Here is a 19,899-nt window from a genome sequence, read left to right as displayed (position 1 = left end):
CGTGGGGGCAGCAGCCCTCTCCGGAGGCGCGCGGGGAAGACGGGTCCCCCCCCCGGCGGGGGGGGGGGGCGGTGAGACCACGCTGTGGGTGGGTGCGCCGCCCCCTGCCGAGGGCGCCTGGGGACGGCATCCCACCCAGGCCCGTCGGCGTGTGGGATGGTGGAGTACCTCCGTGCCGGTGAGGGGCCAGGTCTCCTAGGTGGGCATAGCAGGGAGGTGACACTGTCCCAGATGTGCCCCCTCCCCCTTCCTGGACACACTGCTGCGGGGGAGGGGGGACCCACCTTGCTGGCATCCGCTTGGGGGATCGCCCCTTCCTTCCACGGGCAGTCACCCCTATGGGCACAGCTTATTGGTGGTGAAGGGCAGGCACTGCCCGCGTGGACGTGGGGGGTCTTCGAGGCCATGTGGGCCTCCTGACTATCTCATTTCTCTTCGTGGGAGTCACCAGCCCCGGTCTCCGGTGCAGTGGCCATTCATTGCCTTTCTGGGCCTCAGTTTACCTCCTTATCACAGGAGGGGGCTAAGGACGTGGCTTCTCAAAATGCCTTCAGTGCCGCGGCTCTGCAGGCAAGTGTGGGGGGGCAGAAATAGCCCCCGCCCCAGCCTTCTACCTGGACGCTGGGGGGCGGCTCCTGGTGTGTAGGGCCCCTGCCTCCTCCCTCGGTCTTCAGAACAGCAGGTGGGGGGAGCCCGGTGGCCTGGTCCGGCCCATGGGCTCCCCCCACCTGCTGTTCCCTAACTGCTGCCCAGAGGAATGGCCCCCGCTCCTGCAAGGCTCCCTCTGGGTGGCATTCTCAAGCCTCCAGACAGAAGTTTCCGGATTCGCAGGATCCTCCTCAGGCAGCCCTCACCAGCAGAGGCCCTGCAGACACCCACATGGGCACCCGTCTTGCTTCTCCCCCAGGCCTCCTGAAGCTTCCTTGGCAGGCGGGTCTGCTGTGTGCGGCGGGGGGGCGGGGGGGGGGGAGTCTGGAGAGAGAGCGCCAGGGCCAGCGAGTGTCCCCCTGGTTCTGGAAGGCTCCCACCGCTCCTGTCCCCACTGCCATCTGGAAGCGCTTGGTAGATGACCCGCTTCATTCGACCATCCTGTTGCCTCGCCCTTGGTCTGGGCGGGGACTGGTACCCTGGCCTGGCTAGCCCTAGACGCGGTTCGGGGACCCAGCGCGCTCCGTTATCAAACCCCTGACCTCCGCTATCAACCCTCTGGCCTGCGCTGGTCAGAGACAAAACAGCCCAAGACTCAGTGACCACAAGAAAGCTGCATAGCAGACGTTTATTTTATCAGGGGCTCCGTGAGCCACTGGGGGGCAGATAAAGCCCCAGGCCCCAGCGGTGGCTGGGTCTGAGCGTGGGGGCCGGGAAGATAAGGGGTCAGCCCCGACAGCCTGTCACCAAAATGCGCAGAAATCTGACTCCCCCAAGCGAATCGTTTACTTCCCTCGCTTTAAAAATTACAAGCTGCTCCTTTCTTTCTGGGCCCATTTCTCCTGATGTGAGTCCTAAGTTTGGGCAGTAACTCCACACTTTCCCTCCTGCTCAGGGATTAGAGAAGTCCCTAAGCGTCTTTGTGCCAAGATGGTTCCATACCACACCAGGGGTCGTCGCCTCGGCCCTATTGACGTTTGGGCCGGAGAATTCTGTTTTGGAGGCCCCGTCCCGTGTGGGGTGTTGCGCAGAATCCCCGGCCCCGCCCATTCAGTGCCGGGATCTCCCGGGTTGTGATGACCCTAAGCGTCCACACACAGCTCCCGTGTCCCCTGGAGACACAGTCGCCCTGGACGAGAAACCACTGCACCACACCTGCTGTTCCATAACGTGGTTTGCTGTTTATCCGCGGTAACGTGGATTTCCCCCCACGTGGGTATCAACTTTTCTTCGGAAGGAGGGATACCGTGTGTGGTTTAGGGGGCGCGCGCCCCAGACATACCGCCCGGCCTCCACCCGATCGCGGTGTGGCCTTGAATAACGAGTGCCTTGACTTCTCTGGGCCCCGGTGTCCCCGTCTGTAAGACGGGGTGACACCTACGCCTACTTGGGGCCGGCTGTGAGCCTTACCGGAGTTAGCACGCGTCGGCATGTCGAGAGTGCCCGATGACCGGCAGGGACAGCCCGTTTTAGGCACCAGCCCTTAACGAGCTGCTGAGGCCCATTCTGGCTGTCCCTGGCGTCCACCCTCTGCTGTGAGAAGCAGTGTCGCGGGGAACGTCTTTGAACGTGGCCCCAACTGTGGCGCTTTAACTACTGTCTGGCGGTTGAAGTCCCTGTTCTGGAATGGCTGGGTCATGGCGAGCAGATTGAGAATTCTTATCTGAAGCCTGTTGGCTTTCCAGAAAGGTCTGGCAGGGGCGGAGAGAGACTCTGGCCAGCGTTGCCAGCTCTGAATGCTACGAGCCTCGGTGATTTGGGCCAATCTGATGGAGGGGAAATGGCATCTTGGGGTTTAGAATCTGGTTACTTTAAATGCCCCGCTCCTTGCTCCCAAGGCCTGGTCCAGAAAGGGCCCGATGGGGTTCTCCGCTGGTTTGGGGGGTTTGGATGCATTCACGCGGCCCGTGATCTGCCTGTGGGCTCTTGGCCCGTGCTGCGGTCTGCTGTTCCGAGCCATTTCCCTCCTATCCTTCCTGCTTGCGTGAGAGCACAGAACAGTTGGCTTCGTTCCCAGCACCCCCCCCCCCGCCAGCCCCCTCCCACATCTAATCTGGTGGCAGATTATGCTGGTTTTGTCCTCAAAATGGACCCAGGATCTGCCTACTTCTTCCTCCTCTGCCAGTCCTGGTCTAGCCCCATCATCCGTCACTGGCTTGGTCCCTCGTCTCTTCCCATGCACCCTACAGCTCATTCCAGAAGGCTCCTGTTAAAAACTGACTTAGGTCCTGCTCGCCTCTGCCCACAGCCCTTTAGGGCTCCCACCTCCCTAGGGGTAAAAGCCCAAGTCCTCCCTGAGGCCCCCAAGGCCCTGCACGACCTGCCCCATCCCCTCCCTCCCGTCCCCTTGTCTTCCCCTTGCCCACTCTGCTCCAGCCACCTGGGCCTGGTCCTTGCTGTTCCTCCTAGGCCTGCCCCTGCCCCTGCCCCAGGGCCTTTGCACACGTTGTGCCGTCTGTCTAGAACGTTTGTCCTTTATATCTGTGTCGTTTGCTTCCTTAGTTTTTTCAAGGTTTTGCTCAAATGTCTCCTCAGTGAAGCCTCCCCTGACGGAGGGAGGCCTGAAGGAGAGAGAGAAGACGGCACACAGGGCCCACAGGGCTGGCTGGGGCGTTGTCGCCAGAGGCCTCCTCTGTGGTTGTGGGTGAGTGGTCCCTTACCCCTTGTGGCGAGTCGGCTGGAATCTCCCAGTCAGAATTCTGCCCTGGACGCTTCCTGGCGATGTGACGCTTTTACCTCTGACGGTCTGGTCCCCTCCGTGGAGAGAGGCCTGGGAGCCAGAGCCCTTGGTTCACATCCCAGCTGCATCCTTTACCAGCCGGGGACACTCGGCCTCAGCGTCTCCATCTGTGAGACGGGTGCGATGACTGTACCTTTCTCCTAGGGCTGAGTCGAGCGGGTTGACTCGTAAGCCCTTAGAGGGGCACCAGGCGTGTGGGCGCGGGGACTTTCCCTCCTCAGATGGGTGCGTGGGTGGAAGAGGCCCCCGTGCTGCACGCCCCTCCCGCGCAGAACCCAGCGCGAGCGGTCGCTTACTTACTCCTTAGCCCTTGGACGGTGCTGATTAAACATCGTCCAAGCTCCTGCCGTGGGCTCTAGGTGCAGCGAGCCGGGGGCTCCCTCCCTGCTCTCGCGGGCTCTCAGATCGGCGGGGGTCAGGATGACGGTGGCGGGCAAGCAAACCGAGAGGACCGGTCGTCAGCAGACTGCCTTCTGGGCCGAGTCCCACCCAGCACCAGTTTTTGTCGGGCGGGTTTTCTTCGCACACAGCCGTGCCCGCCCACTCACACGCTGCCTGTGACGGCTTTTGGGCTACAGGCCTTATGGCCCGCAGAGTCAGAAATGCCCGCGGTCTTGCGCCTCGTGGAAAACGCTGCCATCCCCTGAATGAGTGCGTGCTGGTCAGTGGTGAGCACGCGGAGGGGAAAGAAACCGGTGGCGCTGCGATCGCCACTGTGGGGCAAGCTGCAGCCGGGGTGGTCGGGGAGGAGTGGCCTAAGTGAGAAAAGCAGCCACGGGAGATGGGTTAGCGGGCAGAGGGATTGGCCTGTGCAAAGGCCCTGAGGCAGGAATGAGCTTGACTCATCTGAGCCACGGAAACAAAGTTCTTGTTGTGGGGGGGCCGAAATGGGCCAGGCCAGTCACGTGGGGCCTTTGGGGGGCCCTGGCGCAGCACTCTGGCTAGTTGGTCGGGAAGGAGCCTCCCGGGACAGGTGCCAGGTGAGTGGTGCTGAGTTGCGCTGGGAGCCTGGGTGGAGGCCAGTGGGGGGGGGGGGGGGGGGGGGGGGGCGAAGGAGCCCGGAAGGGATCGTTTTTTCCCCTGAGCCGGTGGGGGGGGGGGGGGCAAGGCAGGCGGAGTCCCACGGACCCTGGGCGGGGAAGCCCGGGCCTTGGCCTGGGTCTCCCGCTGCCTTGGCCGCAGACAGCTGTGCCTCTGAGCAAGTGAAGTCCCTGCCCCCCCAGCCCAGCTCCTCTCAAGACGAGGGCACGGCGGACAGGAATCGGGAGAGGCCCGAGGCCCCCGGGGTGGTGCTCGTTGAAGGACAGACAGCTACGCGACATCGGCATTTATCGCCGGGGAGGCCCGGGCTCCGGGAGGGTCTCGGGCTCCCGGGCCTTCCTGCTCGCACCGCCTGCCGCTGTGACTGACACGTGTCCCCACTCGTGACCGGGCAGGTTGAGACCCCCCCCTGGGGATTGCCTGCTGCCGCCAGCTGGCCGGCAGGGCCTGGAGCCGCGGACTGCCCACCGTGGGGATTACTGACCTGGCGGATTAGCCGCAGGGCCCTGCACCTGCTGCCCCACTGAGCCACGCTGGAGGGCTTGGGGTCCGGCCCAGGGCGCCCTAAGTGCTCGAGCAGAGTGAGCGAAGGCCTTTTGGGGGCCTAGCCTATGACTTCGGCGGGAGAAAGGAACCCCCGGTGTCTTGTCACAACTGCTTTCTGTGTCGTACGTGTGCCACGCACACGTTTCGTGGCCTTCGTTCTGTATGCGTGGGGTTGCCGCTGAGGGTTTAAGGAGCGGGGTGCTGTTTGGGCATTTGTGTGTGAAGGACGCTCTGGGGTGCGCTTGGGCCAGACCGCTTTTCATCGCTCAGCCCTTTTGCCGCGTTTAATAACGCACGTCTCGGAACTCTCTCTGTTTGATGGGAGCCACGGAGCTGTGTCTTTCCCGTATTCGATTGGGCTACCAGTCTTTTTCTTATTGATCTGTGGGAGCTCTTTATATATCGTGAAAGTTTTTTGGTGTTTTTTTTTAAATTGGTGACACAGGCGTAAGTAGTCCTTCCCCGTTTTCTCTCACGATGATAGCTGATCTCGGGCAGGTATCTCTGTATTTATGTGGTCAAGTTTATCCATCTCTCCTTGACGGTTTCTCAGTTTGATGTCACGGGTGGAAATGTGTTCTCCGTCCTGAGGTTTTAATTCTTCTAGTACTAAGGTGGTTTCGCCTTTTTCTAAGCATTTAAAGTCCTGCTCTATTCGGGATGTACCCCCGCGTATGGCATATGAGGATTTCATTGTTCCACGGTTTTCCAGGGGGCTCGGGGTTGCCCCAGCGGTTTCTGGAAAATCTGCTTCCCTCACCGATTTGAGATGCCCCCTTTATTACATCCCAGATTCCTGCATGCGGCTGGTCTATTTCTGGACTTTCTATTCTGTCCCGCTCATCTGCCTGTCTTCTTGCAGCAGGCGAGCCTGTAAGTACGAGTAATAACACGTTTCCTTTAAAAAGCAGCAGCCTGCCCTGTGGTCAGGAGACAGGGAGGACTTGTGTCTTGCCCTCTCTGTTTCTGGGAGGAGGTAACCAACCGTCAGTCACTCCAGGTGGTTTTCTGCATTCGCACGTACCTTTAATTTTTTTTTTTTTTTTTTAACGTCGTATTTTGAAAACGTTCAAGGCTGCAGAAAAAGTTGCGAGATACTGCGGCAAACACCCCGAGGCTCTTAGCTGAGATTCGCCAGCTGCCGACACGTCTCTCTGAATGGGTGTTATCGCCTGTGTGCGATTTTGCGGGTCCTTTGAGAGTCAGTTGGAAGCCCCTTCGTCCTTAAGTACAGAGGTGGGTTCTCATTATTCGCAGTTCTGTGGAGTTTGGGAATACTGAGGTGCGGCTCCTGGGAAACACACAGGTCCCCGCGAGCCTCTGGTCCCCACGTTTCCATCGCCAGATCACGTCCGTGTGCAACCTCACACCGTGTGTGCTTCTGCATAAAGACCCTTGTCGGATACATACTGTTGCGTCGTTAGCAGCGACCTCGTGACGAGCAGCGCCAACTCCTGCCGGGTGGAAGCGTGTCTAACACACTTTCTAAGGCGCGTCGCCGTCCTCTGGGCTCAGGAACGCCCGACCACCGCAGCTCTGAGCCTGGGGGCCGTTGTGAATGGTGAAAACCACCAACAAACGGCACAAAACGTAAGACCCGCCTCTCGGTAGCCCACAGAAAGGGCCCCCGTCTACAGCACAAGGTGGGAGACAGGAAGCAGACTACGCTCGGCTGGACGCGTGCACGGGAGGTGACAGTTTTCGGTGCCCCGCGTACGTCTCCAGGTGACCGGGAAGGGCTCCCGAGTACCGATTGGGGACTGCGGTAGCCGGGGGGTGGGTCTGCAGATGCGCAATCGGAATGGTGAGCAGCTCTGTACCCGCGGACAGACGCCCCCTCCGCCAAGTGCAGAGATCAGGTTCAGGAAGTGTAACATCCGTGCAGAGCCCACAGTCAGGACCCACGTTGTGCCGGTGCGTCCAGAGTTGTCCTGGATGGCGATCTTTGATCCCTCGCTAGGATCCGGGATCACACTTGGAGACCTGGGAGCAGCTGGTCTCCCGGGCCTGACCCCAGCACCGGAACCTTCTGCCTGAGCAGCTGTGAGTGAGCCTCGCCCCTGCTCTCGGCTCCCTCGGGAAGCCCACCTGGTCCCCTCAGGCCTCCGGCCTGGATTTTGGTGGGAGGCCTGTGCCTGGCAGGGCCGTGTGCGCGGCCGTGTTTGTGGCAAGAGTGGTGAAAGTTCTGGAACCTTCTTTCTCTTTCTTTTGAGAGCCGGAGCTTTGGAAAGCCGTCTGCCGGCCTAAGGCCTGCCGAGTTCTGGATTCATGGCCACCCTCCCCCCATCCTTTGCAAGGCTTCCTGTTTACCACTCCGGGAACATTCGCTTTGTGCAGTGAGATCGAGATCGGGCGGGGATGCAGGAGGGGGCAGAACGCGTGGGAGTGGGTCTCAGCCTGGGGGAGGAGGGGTCGGCCGGTGGTCCGGGCTCTGCCCGCCACCCCCCCCCCGAGACCGCCCCCACCCCCGCCTCCATTCTCAGCTCCCCCAGGTGCACCTTCCCCTGCAGCCACCCCAGACCCTGGCTCTCTGTTCCCCAAAAGCATCCTGTCCTGTTCCCACAGGGCCTTGGCATGTGCTCTCTCCGCCTTAGGATGCCCTCACCCTTGGTTTCCCTCGCTGGGTCCTGTGTTCAGGGTCCGTCCGTGGGGCAGCGCGTGTCGGCGACTCGCTCCCGTTCGGGGCCGAGTGACGTTCCGTGAGGTGGATGGCGATCATCTGTTGACGGACATCTGGGTTGTTCCCACTTTTGGTTACGGGCAGTGTCCATAACGTATGGATGACGGCCTCACTCTCCAGTCCCACCAGCCGTGTGTGAGGGTTCTGACTTCTCCACGTCCTGGACGTCACTTGTCACCGTGTGTCTGCTTGATTCTAGCCGTCCTCGTGGGTGTAAAGTGGTGTCTTGCTGGGGTTTTGATTTGCGTTTCCTGATGATCAGTGACGTGGAGCATGTGTTCCTGGGCTTGCTGGCCATCTGTACGTCCTCCTGCGGAGAAGTGCGTGTTGAGATCCTTTGCTCATTTTTCGTTTGGGTTCATTTTATTGTTGAATCGTAAGCGCTCTTTATATATGCTAGATACAGTTCCCTCATCAGACCTCTGATTGGCAGATACCTTCTCCCATTCTGTCGGTTGCCTCCCCGCTTTCTTGGTGGTGACCTTTGAAGTGCAAACGTTATTTTTAAGTTTATTTTTTTAGTGATCTCTGTGCCCCACACGGGGCTCGAGCTCACAACCCCAAGATCCAGAGTCGCACACTGTGCTGACTTGAGCTGGCCGGGCGCCCTGCAGAGCAGACGTTTTCATTTTGAGGAAGTCCAGCTCGTGTTTCCTTTGGTGGCTTGGACTAAAGCGGTCACGTCCAAGAAACCACGGCCTGACTCAACGCAATGATTTACTTTTCTTCCCAGAGCTTTATGGTTCCATCCGCTCCGTGGGCTTAGATTTCTGCTGCGTCTCGTGTTCCGAGTGCATACGGTGTGAGGTAGGGCCCGACGTCACTCCTCGTGCGTGGAAACCCGGTTGTCCCAGAGCCGCCGGTCGACACTGAGTCGTCTGGGTGCTCGTCGAAATCTGCTGGCCGGGAATGTGCATGTTTGGTTCTGGATTCCCACCGATGTATCCTGGACCATTCCAGGGCGTCCAGACGGGCGTCCCCATCTGTGTGTGCCCGGACCACATTGCCTTGATCACTGAGGCTTTGCAGCCCGTTTTGAAATGGGGAAACGTGAATCTTCCAACTCTGTTCTGCATTTTATGTTTTTTTAAACGTTTGTTTATTTTTGAGAGAGAGGGAGAGAGAGCGCGTGTGTGCGAGTGGGGGAGGGGCAGAGGGGGGGACAGAGGATCCGAAGGAGGCTCCGGGCTCTGTGCTGACAGCAGTGACCCCGATGTGGGGCTCAAACTCACAAACCAGGAGACCACGACCTGAGCCAAAGTCAGATGACGCTTCGCCCGACCCACCCAGGCACCCCCCGCACTTTCCCGCATTTTCCATTTTTTTTTTTTTTAATTTTTTTTTTTTTCAACGTTTATTTATTTTTGGGACAGAGAGAGACAGAGCATGAACGGGGGAGGGGCAGAGAGAGAGGGAGACACAGAATCGGAAACAGGCTCCAGGCTCTGAGCCATCAGCCCAGAGCCCGACGCGGGGCTCGAACTCACGGACCGCGAGATCGTGACCTGGCTGAAGTCGGACGCTCAACCGACTGCGCCACCCAGGCGCCCCTCGCATTTTCCATTTTAATGCATTAAGCTTGGCTTGGCTCTTACTTCCTGACCATGTAACTCAGAGCCAGCGTGTTCTCTCACACGCTGTTCGATACCCCATTATACACGCGCTAGTCACCCAGCTCGTTATTGAGCGCTCACTGTATGCCGGGCTCGGAGGGAAGCCCAGAGCTGGTGGAGCCCAGAAGGAGCCCAGGCAGAGGCTAGAACCAGGTGGGCGAGGCCTTTGCCCGGTGACAGGAGCAGCGGGGGTGGCGTGGGTGTTCGTTCGGCCCCCAGATCAGCCTCCAGCCCTGGCCTGGCCTCCAGTCATAGCGGGGGCCAAGATGGATCCCGGGCTCGCCTCCAGGAAGCCGCCAGGCTGGGAAGGCCTGGAGATGGACCCTAAGGTTCACCAGCCCCGTGTGGGTCCCCAGGGTGACAGGAGCAGCAAGGTCCGTCACATCTCTGCACTCTCCTCTCCTCACTCTGTTCCAGCCCCTTGGGCCTCTGTGCTGATTCCCCAACTCTGCAGACACAGCCCTGCCCCAGGGCCTTTGCCCCGGCTCTTCCTTCGTCCTGGCAGGCCCTGCCCCCTCGAGCATGGCTGGCTCTTCCTGTCCCCTCCCACCCGTGTGCCTGTGGCTCAGGCTGGAGCCCGGCCACCCGGAATCACGTGCATCCGTGCCCACTTTTTCCCGGGGAACCTCAGGCAGGTGACCTGGCTTCTCGGGGCTGTGGCACCCACCTCACCGGGCTGTTGGGCGCATCGGGTGGTGTGGTTCAGACCCAGCGGGCCTCAGCTCCTTGTTGCCGTGCCCACGCGCCTGCTGCTTTCTAGCCGGTCGCTGGGGCCACTGGGGTGTTGGAGTCGGTGGCTCAGTGGTTAGAGACACTAAGCAGGCCGTGCCCCGAGGCTCCTCCTCCAACACTTGCCTCCTGAGCCAAGCCCCTGGTGCCCTGGCCCCAGACCTTGTCATGACTCCCGCGGTCACCACCAGGGAGGAGGGAGCGGGTCCCGGTGCTGGAGGCACTGCGAAGTGTGGGCACGTGCCTCCCTGGGCTGTAGCGAGTGCTGCCCTCACGGGGCTCCTGGCCTCGAAGGGCGCGGTCACCGGAGGGCCCACAGATTAAATAGGAGGTTTAAACTGACCGGGGGTAGGAGTTATGATGGAGGTGGAGAACGGGTCAGGGAGCCGGCTTCAGCCAGTTGTGCAGGAAGGTCTCGCTGAGGAGGAGACGATCCAGGCCTGAACGGTGAAATGGAGAAGAGTATCCTAGGTAGAGAAGCGAGTGCAAGGGCCCTGGGGCAGGACTGTGCCTGGTGCATGTGAGGAACGGCAAGGAGGTCGCGTGGCAGGAGTGCAGGGAGTGAGGGGAGGCAAAGGGGAGGGGAGGGCAGGGAGGCCATCCGTCTAGACGCCCCCCACCCGCTGTCCTTCTCTGTGCTCTCAGGGGCCACGTGGGAACCCCCAGTGTGTCACGTCTGTTGCTGTGAACACAGACCCCGAAATGTGGCAGCTTTAAACAACAGCACACGCTTCTTACCTCTCGGTGTCTGTGGGTCAGGAGTCCAAGGGTGGCTGGGCGGGGCGGTTCTGACACAGGGTCTCTGACGAGGTCGCCCTCCAGCCTCCTGCCCCATCCGAGGGCTCGACCGGGGCTGGAGGAGCCGGTCCCAAGCTGTTGTCTCAGGTGGCTGCCGGCAGACGGCCTCCGTTCCCAGGGCCACTCGTGTGTCCTCACCGCTCGGCGGCCGCTTCTCCCCGGCTGAGCGGCCCGAGAGCGAGCAAAGGTGGCTGCGTCTGGCCTGGTCAGAGGTCGCGGGCCCGCACTTTGGCCGTACCCCGCCGGTCACGCCCACCGGCCGCGGCAGGAGCCGTGGCTACCCGGGGACCAGGCCGGCCGGGGGCCATCCTGAAGGCTGGCCGCCCAGCGGGCAGCTTGCGTGGCTTCAGAGCCTCCCTCCGTCACCCGTAGAATGGGGCAGTCGTGGCCCTCGCGGGCCTCACGCAGAGGGACCCTCGAGGTGCGGGAGGTCCTGTGGCAATCCTGGAGCCCGGCCGGGCGTCGGGGGCCTGTTGCCCGCCTGGCTCAGCCTCTGTGCCAGACAGAGCCGTCTCCGGCCCCCTGGGATTCTGGACGCCCAGACCTGCCCTGTCGGGGAGGCTGGCCCCCACTGGGGAGGGAGGGAATTACTGGCATTCGCGAGAGTGCCCGGCCTGGCTTCCCACCGTCCGCCTGTCTCCTGGTCGGTGGGCACCTGCCGCGAGTGACCGGAGCAAGAGGCCTCTAGCCTAGAGGCCAAGGGGGCGTCTGGCCGAGCAGCCCTGGGCTGCCTCAGTGGCTCTTGGAATTCAAGTGCAGAATCTGCAGCCCAGCCCTGGCTTCCGGGGAGTAAAAATATATCTGGGAAGAAAACTGGGCCAAGAAACCTCACACGTTGGTCCTGAGACAGCGCGTGATCCTTCATTGGGCACCTGCTGGTGGGTGGGGGGAGGTGGGGGGAGGTGGGGGGAGCTCTCTCCGCTCCTGCCCTTCCGTCTGCGGATCTCGCCCATCGGCTGGCCCTTCCCGAGTGGAGGTCTGTGGTTGAGGGTCCAGCGTCGGTCTCCCGGTGTCCCCTCGAGGAGCCCCGATCCCCCACACCTCGGCAGGGTGCCGCTGGCTCCGGGGTGGGGACCCAGGCCTCGGCACGTGACCTGCAGGACAGTCAGGCGCCTACTTGGGGGTGGGGGGGCCCCCACAGGGAGGACAGCAGCACTGGCCGGTGGGGAGACCGAGTCCTCAGGGCCCCCAGGTGCTGCCAGACTTGAAGCTCATCTTCAGTTAGGTCGGGGCTCGGCAGGCTCCTCCCGCGAAGGGCCGGGTGGTCTCTCGGGTGGTCTCTCTCTTAAGCGTTCGATTCTGCTGTGGGAGCGCAAAAGCCACGGCAGAGATTGGTAAATGAGTGGGTGTGGCTTTGTGCCGATAAAACTTTACTTACAAAACAGACGGCAGGGGGGTCTGGTCTGCAGGGCACAGTTTACTGGCCCCTGAGTTGTGTTAACAAATAATCCCTCTCCACATAGTGTGTGAGTTAGGCTTCTGTCTCAACACAAAACATCCTAACACCACTTCTTTGAGCCTCAGTTTCCGCCTCTGAAGAAGAGAGATGAGAGGCATAGGCTAGGCCAGGGGGGAAGCCCCATGGGCCCGTGGCCTTGCTGGGCCTTCCGCCCTGCAGCAGATGTCCAGCTCAGGGAACCTGTGAGAGCCACATTCCCCTCGCTCTTCCCCCGGGGCTCTTGCTCTCAGCCTCCTCCATGCAGCCTTCCAGGGTTTCTCAGCTGATGCCCTGTGCCTGGGAGCTGGTGCGGGGGGGGGGGGGGGGGCCTAGTCATGGAGGGACACAGGGAGAAGTGGCCTGCCCTGCGGGGCTCTGGGAGGAGCCAGGAGACCCCTGAAGGCGGCGCTGTGGCGTGGGTTTCCGAGGGAGAGGCTGCGAGGAGAGGCCGCACCCACAACCACCAGGCCCCGGGACAGGCTCCGGGAGAGAGGGCGGTCGTGGAGCAGAGGGGAGGTGGGAGGTGGCCCAGGGCCCAGGGCCTGAAGGAGCCCGAACGGTGGAGGACCAGACAGCAGCCCACAGGCTGGGCAGTGGGCGCCTGGTCAGGGGATGGCGAGCCCGGGGCCCCAGCGTCCGAATCTGTGGAAGACGAGCTGTCGCCCTCTGCGCCTCTGATGGTGTGGGTGACCTCAGGCAGAGTGTCCCCCGAGGGCTGGGGACCAGACAGAAGCTGGCGCCGGTGGAGAGAGCCCCCGGCCGGGAGCGCCTGCGCCTAGGGCAGTGCGGGAGTCGGCAGCATGCGGAGCTCTGCTTCTGGGCCGGGCGGGGGCTCTGCCCTTGGGCCCAGGGACCCGCGTGGGGGTGGGGCTCACACAGGTGACCGGATGGCTGCGGGACACCGGGCCGGGTGCGTGGGAGCAGCGTTCGGCTTCAGGAGCAGCCGCTCTGCCCGCGGGGTCAGGGAAAGCCACCCAAGGGGAGGAAGCTTCTGGTTGCCGCGAGGGCGGCCGGCTTGGGCTGCCTTGAGCACACCCGACCGCCAGCCCTTGCGGGCGGAGCGCGTCTGCAGAGACTCTGGAGCCCCTGCCACAGAGCTACCTTGAACTTGCCTCTGAGACCTCTGGGCCTCAGTCTCCCCGGCTGTAAAGTGGGTCCAGTGGCGGTCGTCTCCCGGGAGTGTTAGGGGGTGGGGGGTGCGGCTTTCGGGGCGCCAGCCCAGCGCTGGGGCGTGTGCGCGCCTGTAGCTGTTTAGTACGGGGAGCTGCAAACAGAAGACGGAAGTAGACAGGAGAGTACGGCTAAGCTATTTTTATCACGAAATATTTTGTTATTTTTTAATGTTCATTTTTACACATTAAAAGTAAAGAGAGAGGATCCCGAGCAGGCTGTCAGCACAGAGCCCTACCCGGGATTTGAACCCACGAACCGGGAGATCATGACCTGCACCGGAACCGAGAGTGGGACCCTCGGCCGAGACTGAGCCGCCCAGGCGCCCGATGCGTTGGCGTCTTTTCTGGGCGCCTCGGATCTTTTGTCCCTAAATCTATTTAGACAGAGAACCAGTGTGTCCCCAGAAACGGGGCCCAGCACGCAGGGAACGCTCCCAGAGTTTGGAACGCGCGAGGGAGCGAGTGGTGGACAGAATGCTCTTTGGGAAGCTGGGAATCAGGACAATCTGTAATTCCTTACCTGCCACCATTCACCCTTCCGGGTGGTTCGGGGTGGTAAACGCAAAATCGTGAGAGGAAAAAACTATCCGCGAGGCAGAAAGGGACTTTCTTAGTCCCGAAGCCTTCGTTTGAGACTTGCCCCCTAGTTCGAAGTTTCAGCCTTTGCCTGAGTCCTGCCCCTGCTGAGGCCCCGATGGTTCCTGGCGCGACGGGGACTTTTGTCCCCCCCCCCCGGCTGTCGGCTGTCGGGGTGAGAGCCGGGATGAGCTTCCCACGTGCCGGGACTGGACGCAGCACTGGCACGCCCGCTGTGGTCTCTGCTCTACTGGGAAGGAACAGGTCCCTTCGGTGACGTGTGGCCCGAAATCAGTGAACCGGGGGCGTGGTAGAGGGTGGGCAGGGGTGGGGTGGGAAGGGACCGCTCTAGGCAGCGTGTCAGGGGTGGACCCTCCAGGAGGCGATGTTCAGGCTGAGACCATCTGAGTGCCGGCCGCGTGGAGATGCAGGGAGGGAGCCTTTGAGGCCGCGGGCATGTTGACGGTGGCGGCTAAGGCCCCGAGGTGGGACCGTGCTGTGCCGGCCACAAAGGTGCAAAGGTGCGTTGAGTGAGTGCGTGTGAAACCCACGCCCACTCCTGGGGCCAATCCACCCCAAACGCGAGCTTCTCCAAAGCCTGAAAACACCCGGCAGCACAGGGCCAGGTTGACCTTTAACCCGCATTCAGAAAATTGTCAACCGAGGGGCGCCTGGGGGGGCTCAGCGTGTTGAGGGTCAGACCTTTGGTTTCGTTGGGGCCCCACGTCAGGCTCTGCGCTGACAGAGTGGAGCCTGCTTGGGATTCCCCCTCCCTCCCTCCCTCCCTCCCTCTCTCTCTCTCTCTCTGCCCCTCCCCCACCTCTCTCAAAATAAATAGACGTTAAAAAGCAAAATTTTCAACCCTACTGAAAAGTTGAAAGCAGCGGATGGTGGAAGCTCACTTCGTACTGCTTGGATCCCTCCATTGACCTTCTGCTGCGTTTAGTTCACATACTCCCCGCCCCCCATGCCCCCGTCCGCCCCTTCCCCGCGTCCCCTCCCTGCTCGGGGCTTGTAGCACCCCTGGAGGACGTCCCCGCGTCTGCTGATTGGAAAGGGCCAGCTACCGAAGAGATAAAAACTCACGCAAGCGTGGAACCAGGCGAGGCAGGCGTATAAGGAGCAGGGGGTGGGCGCAGAGGGCACAGACTCCCAGACTCCCCATTCTCCCCGGCTGGGAGCGCCGTGACCTTGGGTTAGCTGCCGGCCGCCTGCTCTGCTGTGTTTAGTTCTTCTCTTAAAAAAGTTTTTTTTCATGTTTGTTTATTTATCTTGAGAGCGAGAGCGAGTGTACGAGCCAGGGAGGGGCAGAGGGAGAGGGAGAGAGCGAGCAAAATCCCCGCCCCACGTGGGGCTCGAACCCACAAACCCGCGAGATCGTGACCTGAGCCAAAACCAAGAGTCGGCCGTGGGGCGCCTGGGTGGCTCAGTCGGTGAAGCGGATGACTTTGGCTCCGGTCGTGATCTCCCGGTTCGTGGGGTCGAGCCCCGCGTCGGGCTCTGGGCTGACGGCTCGGAGCCTGGAGCCTGCCTCCGATTCTGTGTCTCCCTCTCTCTCTCTCTCTGCCCCTCCCCTGCTCACGCTGTCTCCCTCTGTCTCTCAAAAATAAATAAATGTTAAAAAAAGAAAAAAAAAAGAGCTGCTCAGCTGGCTGAGTGGCCCAGGCGCCCCTGCTGCATTTACTTCTTGGGTTTTCTGAAATCTTTTCTCTCCAACCTCCGTTCCTTTTCTTTTTTCTTGTCTTGCTGCACCGGCCGGCGTCCCCACCGCCGTGGTGGCTCTCGGCTCGCACCGTGGTCCCTGCTCCAGTCGGCTGTCGCTGCGTAACAGGCCACCCGGAGCTTCAAGCCTGAGCAAACAAGTGCGTGTGTGCTCGCGGCTCTGGGGTCTCGCCCGGGGTCGGCGGGCGCCTGCACCCTGGTCCCGCACCTCGGCTGGGGGCCGCCTACCTCCCCGGTGCGGTCGCCAGTGTGGCGAGGACCCCCGCTGGGACCTCGGGGCTCGGGGTTCCCAGAGGGCAGAACCACACCATAGGGTTTCTCCGTTGCACCGCACCACTCGGAGCATCACGTGGCTGCAGAGAGCCGGCCGTCTCCACTCAGCCGCGGCCCTTCCGGTTCGGAGAGAGGACTTCCAAGTGTGGCTCGGCCGGCGGGGGGCCGGCGGGCGCTGAGGGTTGGGATTGCCACCCCCCCTGCAGAGGTTCCCAGCGTCCCCGCAGGCTGCCCGCAGGGCCCCGCTGCTGAGGCGGCCGCGCGGCGGGAGGCCCAGGGCCACCGGGTCGCCCCGGCCGATCAGGGAAGTGTGTGAGGCCACTTCCTGGCTTCTCGGGGCTGCTGGCCCCGCTGCCTTGTCCTCGCGCCTTCTCGTTCGCCCTGAGTCTCGGGGAGCCGGCACCCGGCCTGGGCACATGCAGCCCTGATCTGGGAAGCGGCCCCACCCTGGAGGCCTCGTGTCCCCCTGCTGCCCTCTCCAGCGCTGACTCCACACTCAGCTCTGACGGTGTCCGTCAGGGGGTGACTGAGCAGACCTGGTCTCTCTGTAGTGGGGGAGACATAACACATGAGCCCCAGGAGCTGCTGGGTGCCTGGAAGACCAAGAAAGCCACGGAGATGAGGAGAGTGACCTCAGAGGGACTGTTTTGGGCAAGGTGGTTGGGGGACACTTCACAGGGGGTGACATTTGAGCCAGGTCTCAGATGAAGCAAGGGAGCAAACCCAGCAAGGGTCTTGGGAACGGTGTTTCAGGTGAGGGGGGAGCCCAACCGGTGCAAAGGCCCTGGGGCAGGACCTGCCTGTCATGATGGAGAAAAGGCGAGGAGGCTCATGTGGCTGGAGCAGAGTGAGGGGGAGAGAGGGAGAGGCGGAGGGCCGAGGGAGGGAGGACTGGGGGGGGGGGGGGGGGCCACCTTCGTGCAGGGCCTTGGGGACCCAGGGGAGGACTTGGACTTTTCCCCCAGGGAGGTAGGAGTCTTGGAGGGCTGTGGGCACAGGAGGGCGGGACGTGACTCAGGTGCTCACGGGCGCCCTCTGGTGGCCTCCGTGGGGAGACTGGGCTGTGTGGAGGACAGACGGGGGACCAGGGTGGAGGGGCTGCGGCGGTCCTGGAGCTGTGGGCCAGGGACAGTGGGCAGACTTGGGGTGGGTTGTAAAGGCACAGGTGGGTGATTGTGCTGAAAGACAGACGGCGAGGCTCCTCCCTGGGTCTTGGGGGCCCACAGTCCTTCCCGAGCTTTTTGTTGCCACATCCAACAGATGTGGAGACGAGGCTCCCCCGAAGCTGAGACGCGGGCAGAGGGGAGAGGAGAGGGTGTGTGTCCACTCGTCATGGGTCAGTCAACGCACAGGCCCAGCCCTGAGGGAGGACGCCCCCAGCCCCCATGAAGAGGACGTACACTGATGTCATTGTTGCCTGGAGGGAAAGGACAGGGTGTGCAGGATGGGGCGGTGGTAACTGGGGTGGGGGTAGGGGGACCATCCAGGGCAAGGGCCCTGAGGCCAGCCACTGGAGCAGGGAACAGCTGATAGGAGGTGGGTCCTGCAGGCCGGGAGCAGGGGCTCTGCCTGGGCTTTGGCCTGCTTTAGGGGCTGAGAAACAGGCTCAGAGGGAAGCCTCTGAGGGCGTGAGGAGCTCACCTCCTCCCTCCGGAGCCACGGGGTGGCTGTGAGGTCACCTGCACGGAAGCGATTAGAGCGGCCTGTGGCAGGGTCCTGTGGTAGGGCTGGGCGGCGGGCTGGGGAGAGGGGGCCCGGCTCTGGAGCCCTAGCTTCGGGCACCCACGGAGGCTCAGCGAGACCACAGGAAAGGTGCTCAGAGAGGTGGAGGGGCTCGCCTGAGGCCACACAGCGGTGGGCCGCAGGAGAGCCCAGCCTCAGCCCTGCGCGCGTCCCCTGCCCCCTCCGCCCCTGCCCAGAGGCTCTCTGCGCTCTCCCCCTCCCCAGGCTATTTTTAAAACTTAATTTCCTCAAAAATTGGGTGGCTCATCCAGAAGAGAGTGGGTCACGTCTTGGGCTGGGAGGAGCGACATCGTGGTGTGGCCTCTGCCGTCCCAGCCGGCCTGGCTGGTGGTGGCAGCACAGGGCAGGGCCGTGACCTCCAGCAGTGGACTCGCCGTGAGCAGGAAGGGAAGGCCCTCCAGGGCCGGGGGGGGCCACGGTTTTTGAGGGTTTTCAGCAGCAGGGGTGGGGGGGTCCTCACAGGCACGGTGCTGTGCTGGGGGGGTGGGGCAGACGGACCGCCGCGGGGCTTCCTGCCGGAGGAGGCCGGTGTGGACGTGGCTGGGCAGGAGGGCGAGCAGGGCTGTGAGTGGCCAGGCCGCCCCCCGACCCGCTGAGGAGCCTGAGGAGCCGGGAGGACTCGGGAGCAGGCGGAGCCGTGGCAGGGGGGAGGCCGGGACCTCGGTGTTGGGCCTGCTCGGCCTGGGAGCTGCAGAGGACGAAGTCCAGAATGTTCTGCCCTGGTCCACCGCCAGCTTCTTGCCTTGTCTCCTCTTCCTTCACCCACAGCCCACACAGAGCACCATGAATGATTCTGTCGGGCAGCCAGCAGAAACATCCCGTCAGCTTTCTAGCACCTTCTGCGACCCGCTTGCCTCTAGCTGAGCCTCGGGATGGGCCCACGTTCAGGCCCGGGGCCCGGGCACCCAGGTTGGAAGGTCTGTGGGTGGGCACCTGGGGCCTCGGACAGGTGAGCCAGCCTCCGTGTGTCGGCTTTGACCTCCTGGCTGGGGTGTTCTCTGCCGTGACCATGGCACCGGCCGGTTGCCCACCCAGCCTCAGTTTCCCTGCCTGGACCATCTCCGGCACCTGGCTGACTGACGCACAGGGCAGTGGTGGCACTGGGGTGGTGGTTGTGGCTGAAAGAGGACACTGGTCACCCACCCCGCCCGCCCGGGCCTGCCCCACATTCAGTGTTTCCTTTTCTCAGTAAGTCTAATTCATACCATAAAATTCACGCTTTGAGGAACACGGTTTAGTTTTTCGTGTATTCCCAATGTCGTGCCACTGTCACCACTGATTCTAGAACATTCTTATCCTGCTAAAGGAAACCCCATTCCCTTTGACAGTCACTCCCCAGTCCGCAGCCTTGTCCGCTCTTCGGGACTGGAACCCCGTCTCAGCCCCACCACACCCACGGTCCTCTCTCTAGCCCGACCTCCCCTGAGCTCCAGACTCGGGGTCCGGCTGATCCTGGAATCTCTGTGCGGGAGGCTCTGGGCGTCTCACACTCAGCTTGGCCACGCTGCACCCGACTGTCCCCACACCTGCTCCTGCCTTGTTCCTCATCTTGGCTGAGGCTGCTCATTCTTTCCGTTAATGGCTTTAGTCATAGTCCTTAGTCATCCTGGATTCCCTGCTTTTCGCTTTTCCTCCAGTGAGGGTAGCCTGTCTGTCCCAACTTGAGACCTGTCCAGAATTTGCCCACCTCCCCTCTGCCTCCCCCACCCGGTCCAGCCCATCTACTCCTGAAGGACCAGCTCATCTCCCCCCCCCCACCCCCGCTTCCCCCAGTCCGTCCTCCCCGTAGTGGCAGCCAGAGGGCGCCCACGAGCACCCAAGTCGGATCCCCTCCCTCTGCCCACAGCCCTCCAGGGCTCCCACCTTCCTGTGGGGAAAAGCGCAAGTCCTCCCTTGCTGGCCTGACCCCTCACCCATCACCCAAGCCAAGGCCCCCCATCGTCCTGGTCACCACTTGCCTTCCCGCCAGCCTGACACGTAGACACCCAGCACGTGAGTTTCTGTTGCGGCTAAACAAATCACACGGCCTGATCTAAAACCACACTCTGGAGGTCATGAGTCTAAGATGGGTGTCACGGGGACCAAACCCAGGCATGGGCAGGGCCGGTTCCCCCCGAAGCCCCAGGGAGACCCCTCTCCTGCCTTTTCCGCCTTCTGGAGGTGCCACATCCTGGTCCGCG

General features: G+C 62.2%; 1 protein-coding gene and 1 long non-coding RNA gene across 2 annotated transcripts in view; one reads left to right on the top strand and one right to left on the bottom strand.

Annotated features, from left to right (window-relative positions):
- Positions 1-13,236: 13,236 nt before the first annotated feature.
- Positions 13,237-15,905, bottom strand: LOC121021439 (uncharacterized). Its single transcript, XR_005786543.1, has 3 exons — positions 15,666-15,905; positions 15,068-15,217; positions 13,237-13,497 (listed from the first exon to the last, which is right to left on the bottom strand). It is a non-coding gene; the product is annotated as an uncharacterized LOC121021439 (long non-coding RNA).
- A 1,403-nt stretch (positions 15,906-17,308) lies between these two features.
- The window catches only part of PIP5K1C (phosphatidylinositol-4-phosphate 5-kinase type 1 gamma), a 37,726-nt gene continuing 35,135 nt past the window's right edge, over positions 17,309-19,899 (top strand). The window contains exons 1-2 of the mRNA XM_040461720.1: positions 17,309-17,312; positions 18,580-18,668. Of these exons, the coding sequence (XP_040317654.1) occupies positions 17,309-17,312; positions 18,580-18,668 (93 nt within the window). The remainder of the gene's footprint in view (positions 17,313-18,579; positions 18,669-19,899) is intronic.

The sequence above is a fragment of the Herpailurus yagouaroundi genome, unplaced genomic scaffold (genome assembly GCF_014898765.1).
Source record: "Herpailurus yagouaroundi ecotype Mexico unplaced genomic scaffold, PumYag 295, whole genome shotgun sequence".
Taxonomy (NCBI): domain Eukaryota; kingdom Metazoa; phylum Chordata; class Mammalia; order Carnivora; family Felidae; genus Herpailurus; species Herpailurus yagouaroundi.
Note: the sequence above shows the minus strand (reverse complement) of the source record. Positions and strands in the feature narration are given on the sequence as shown.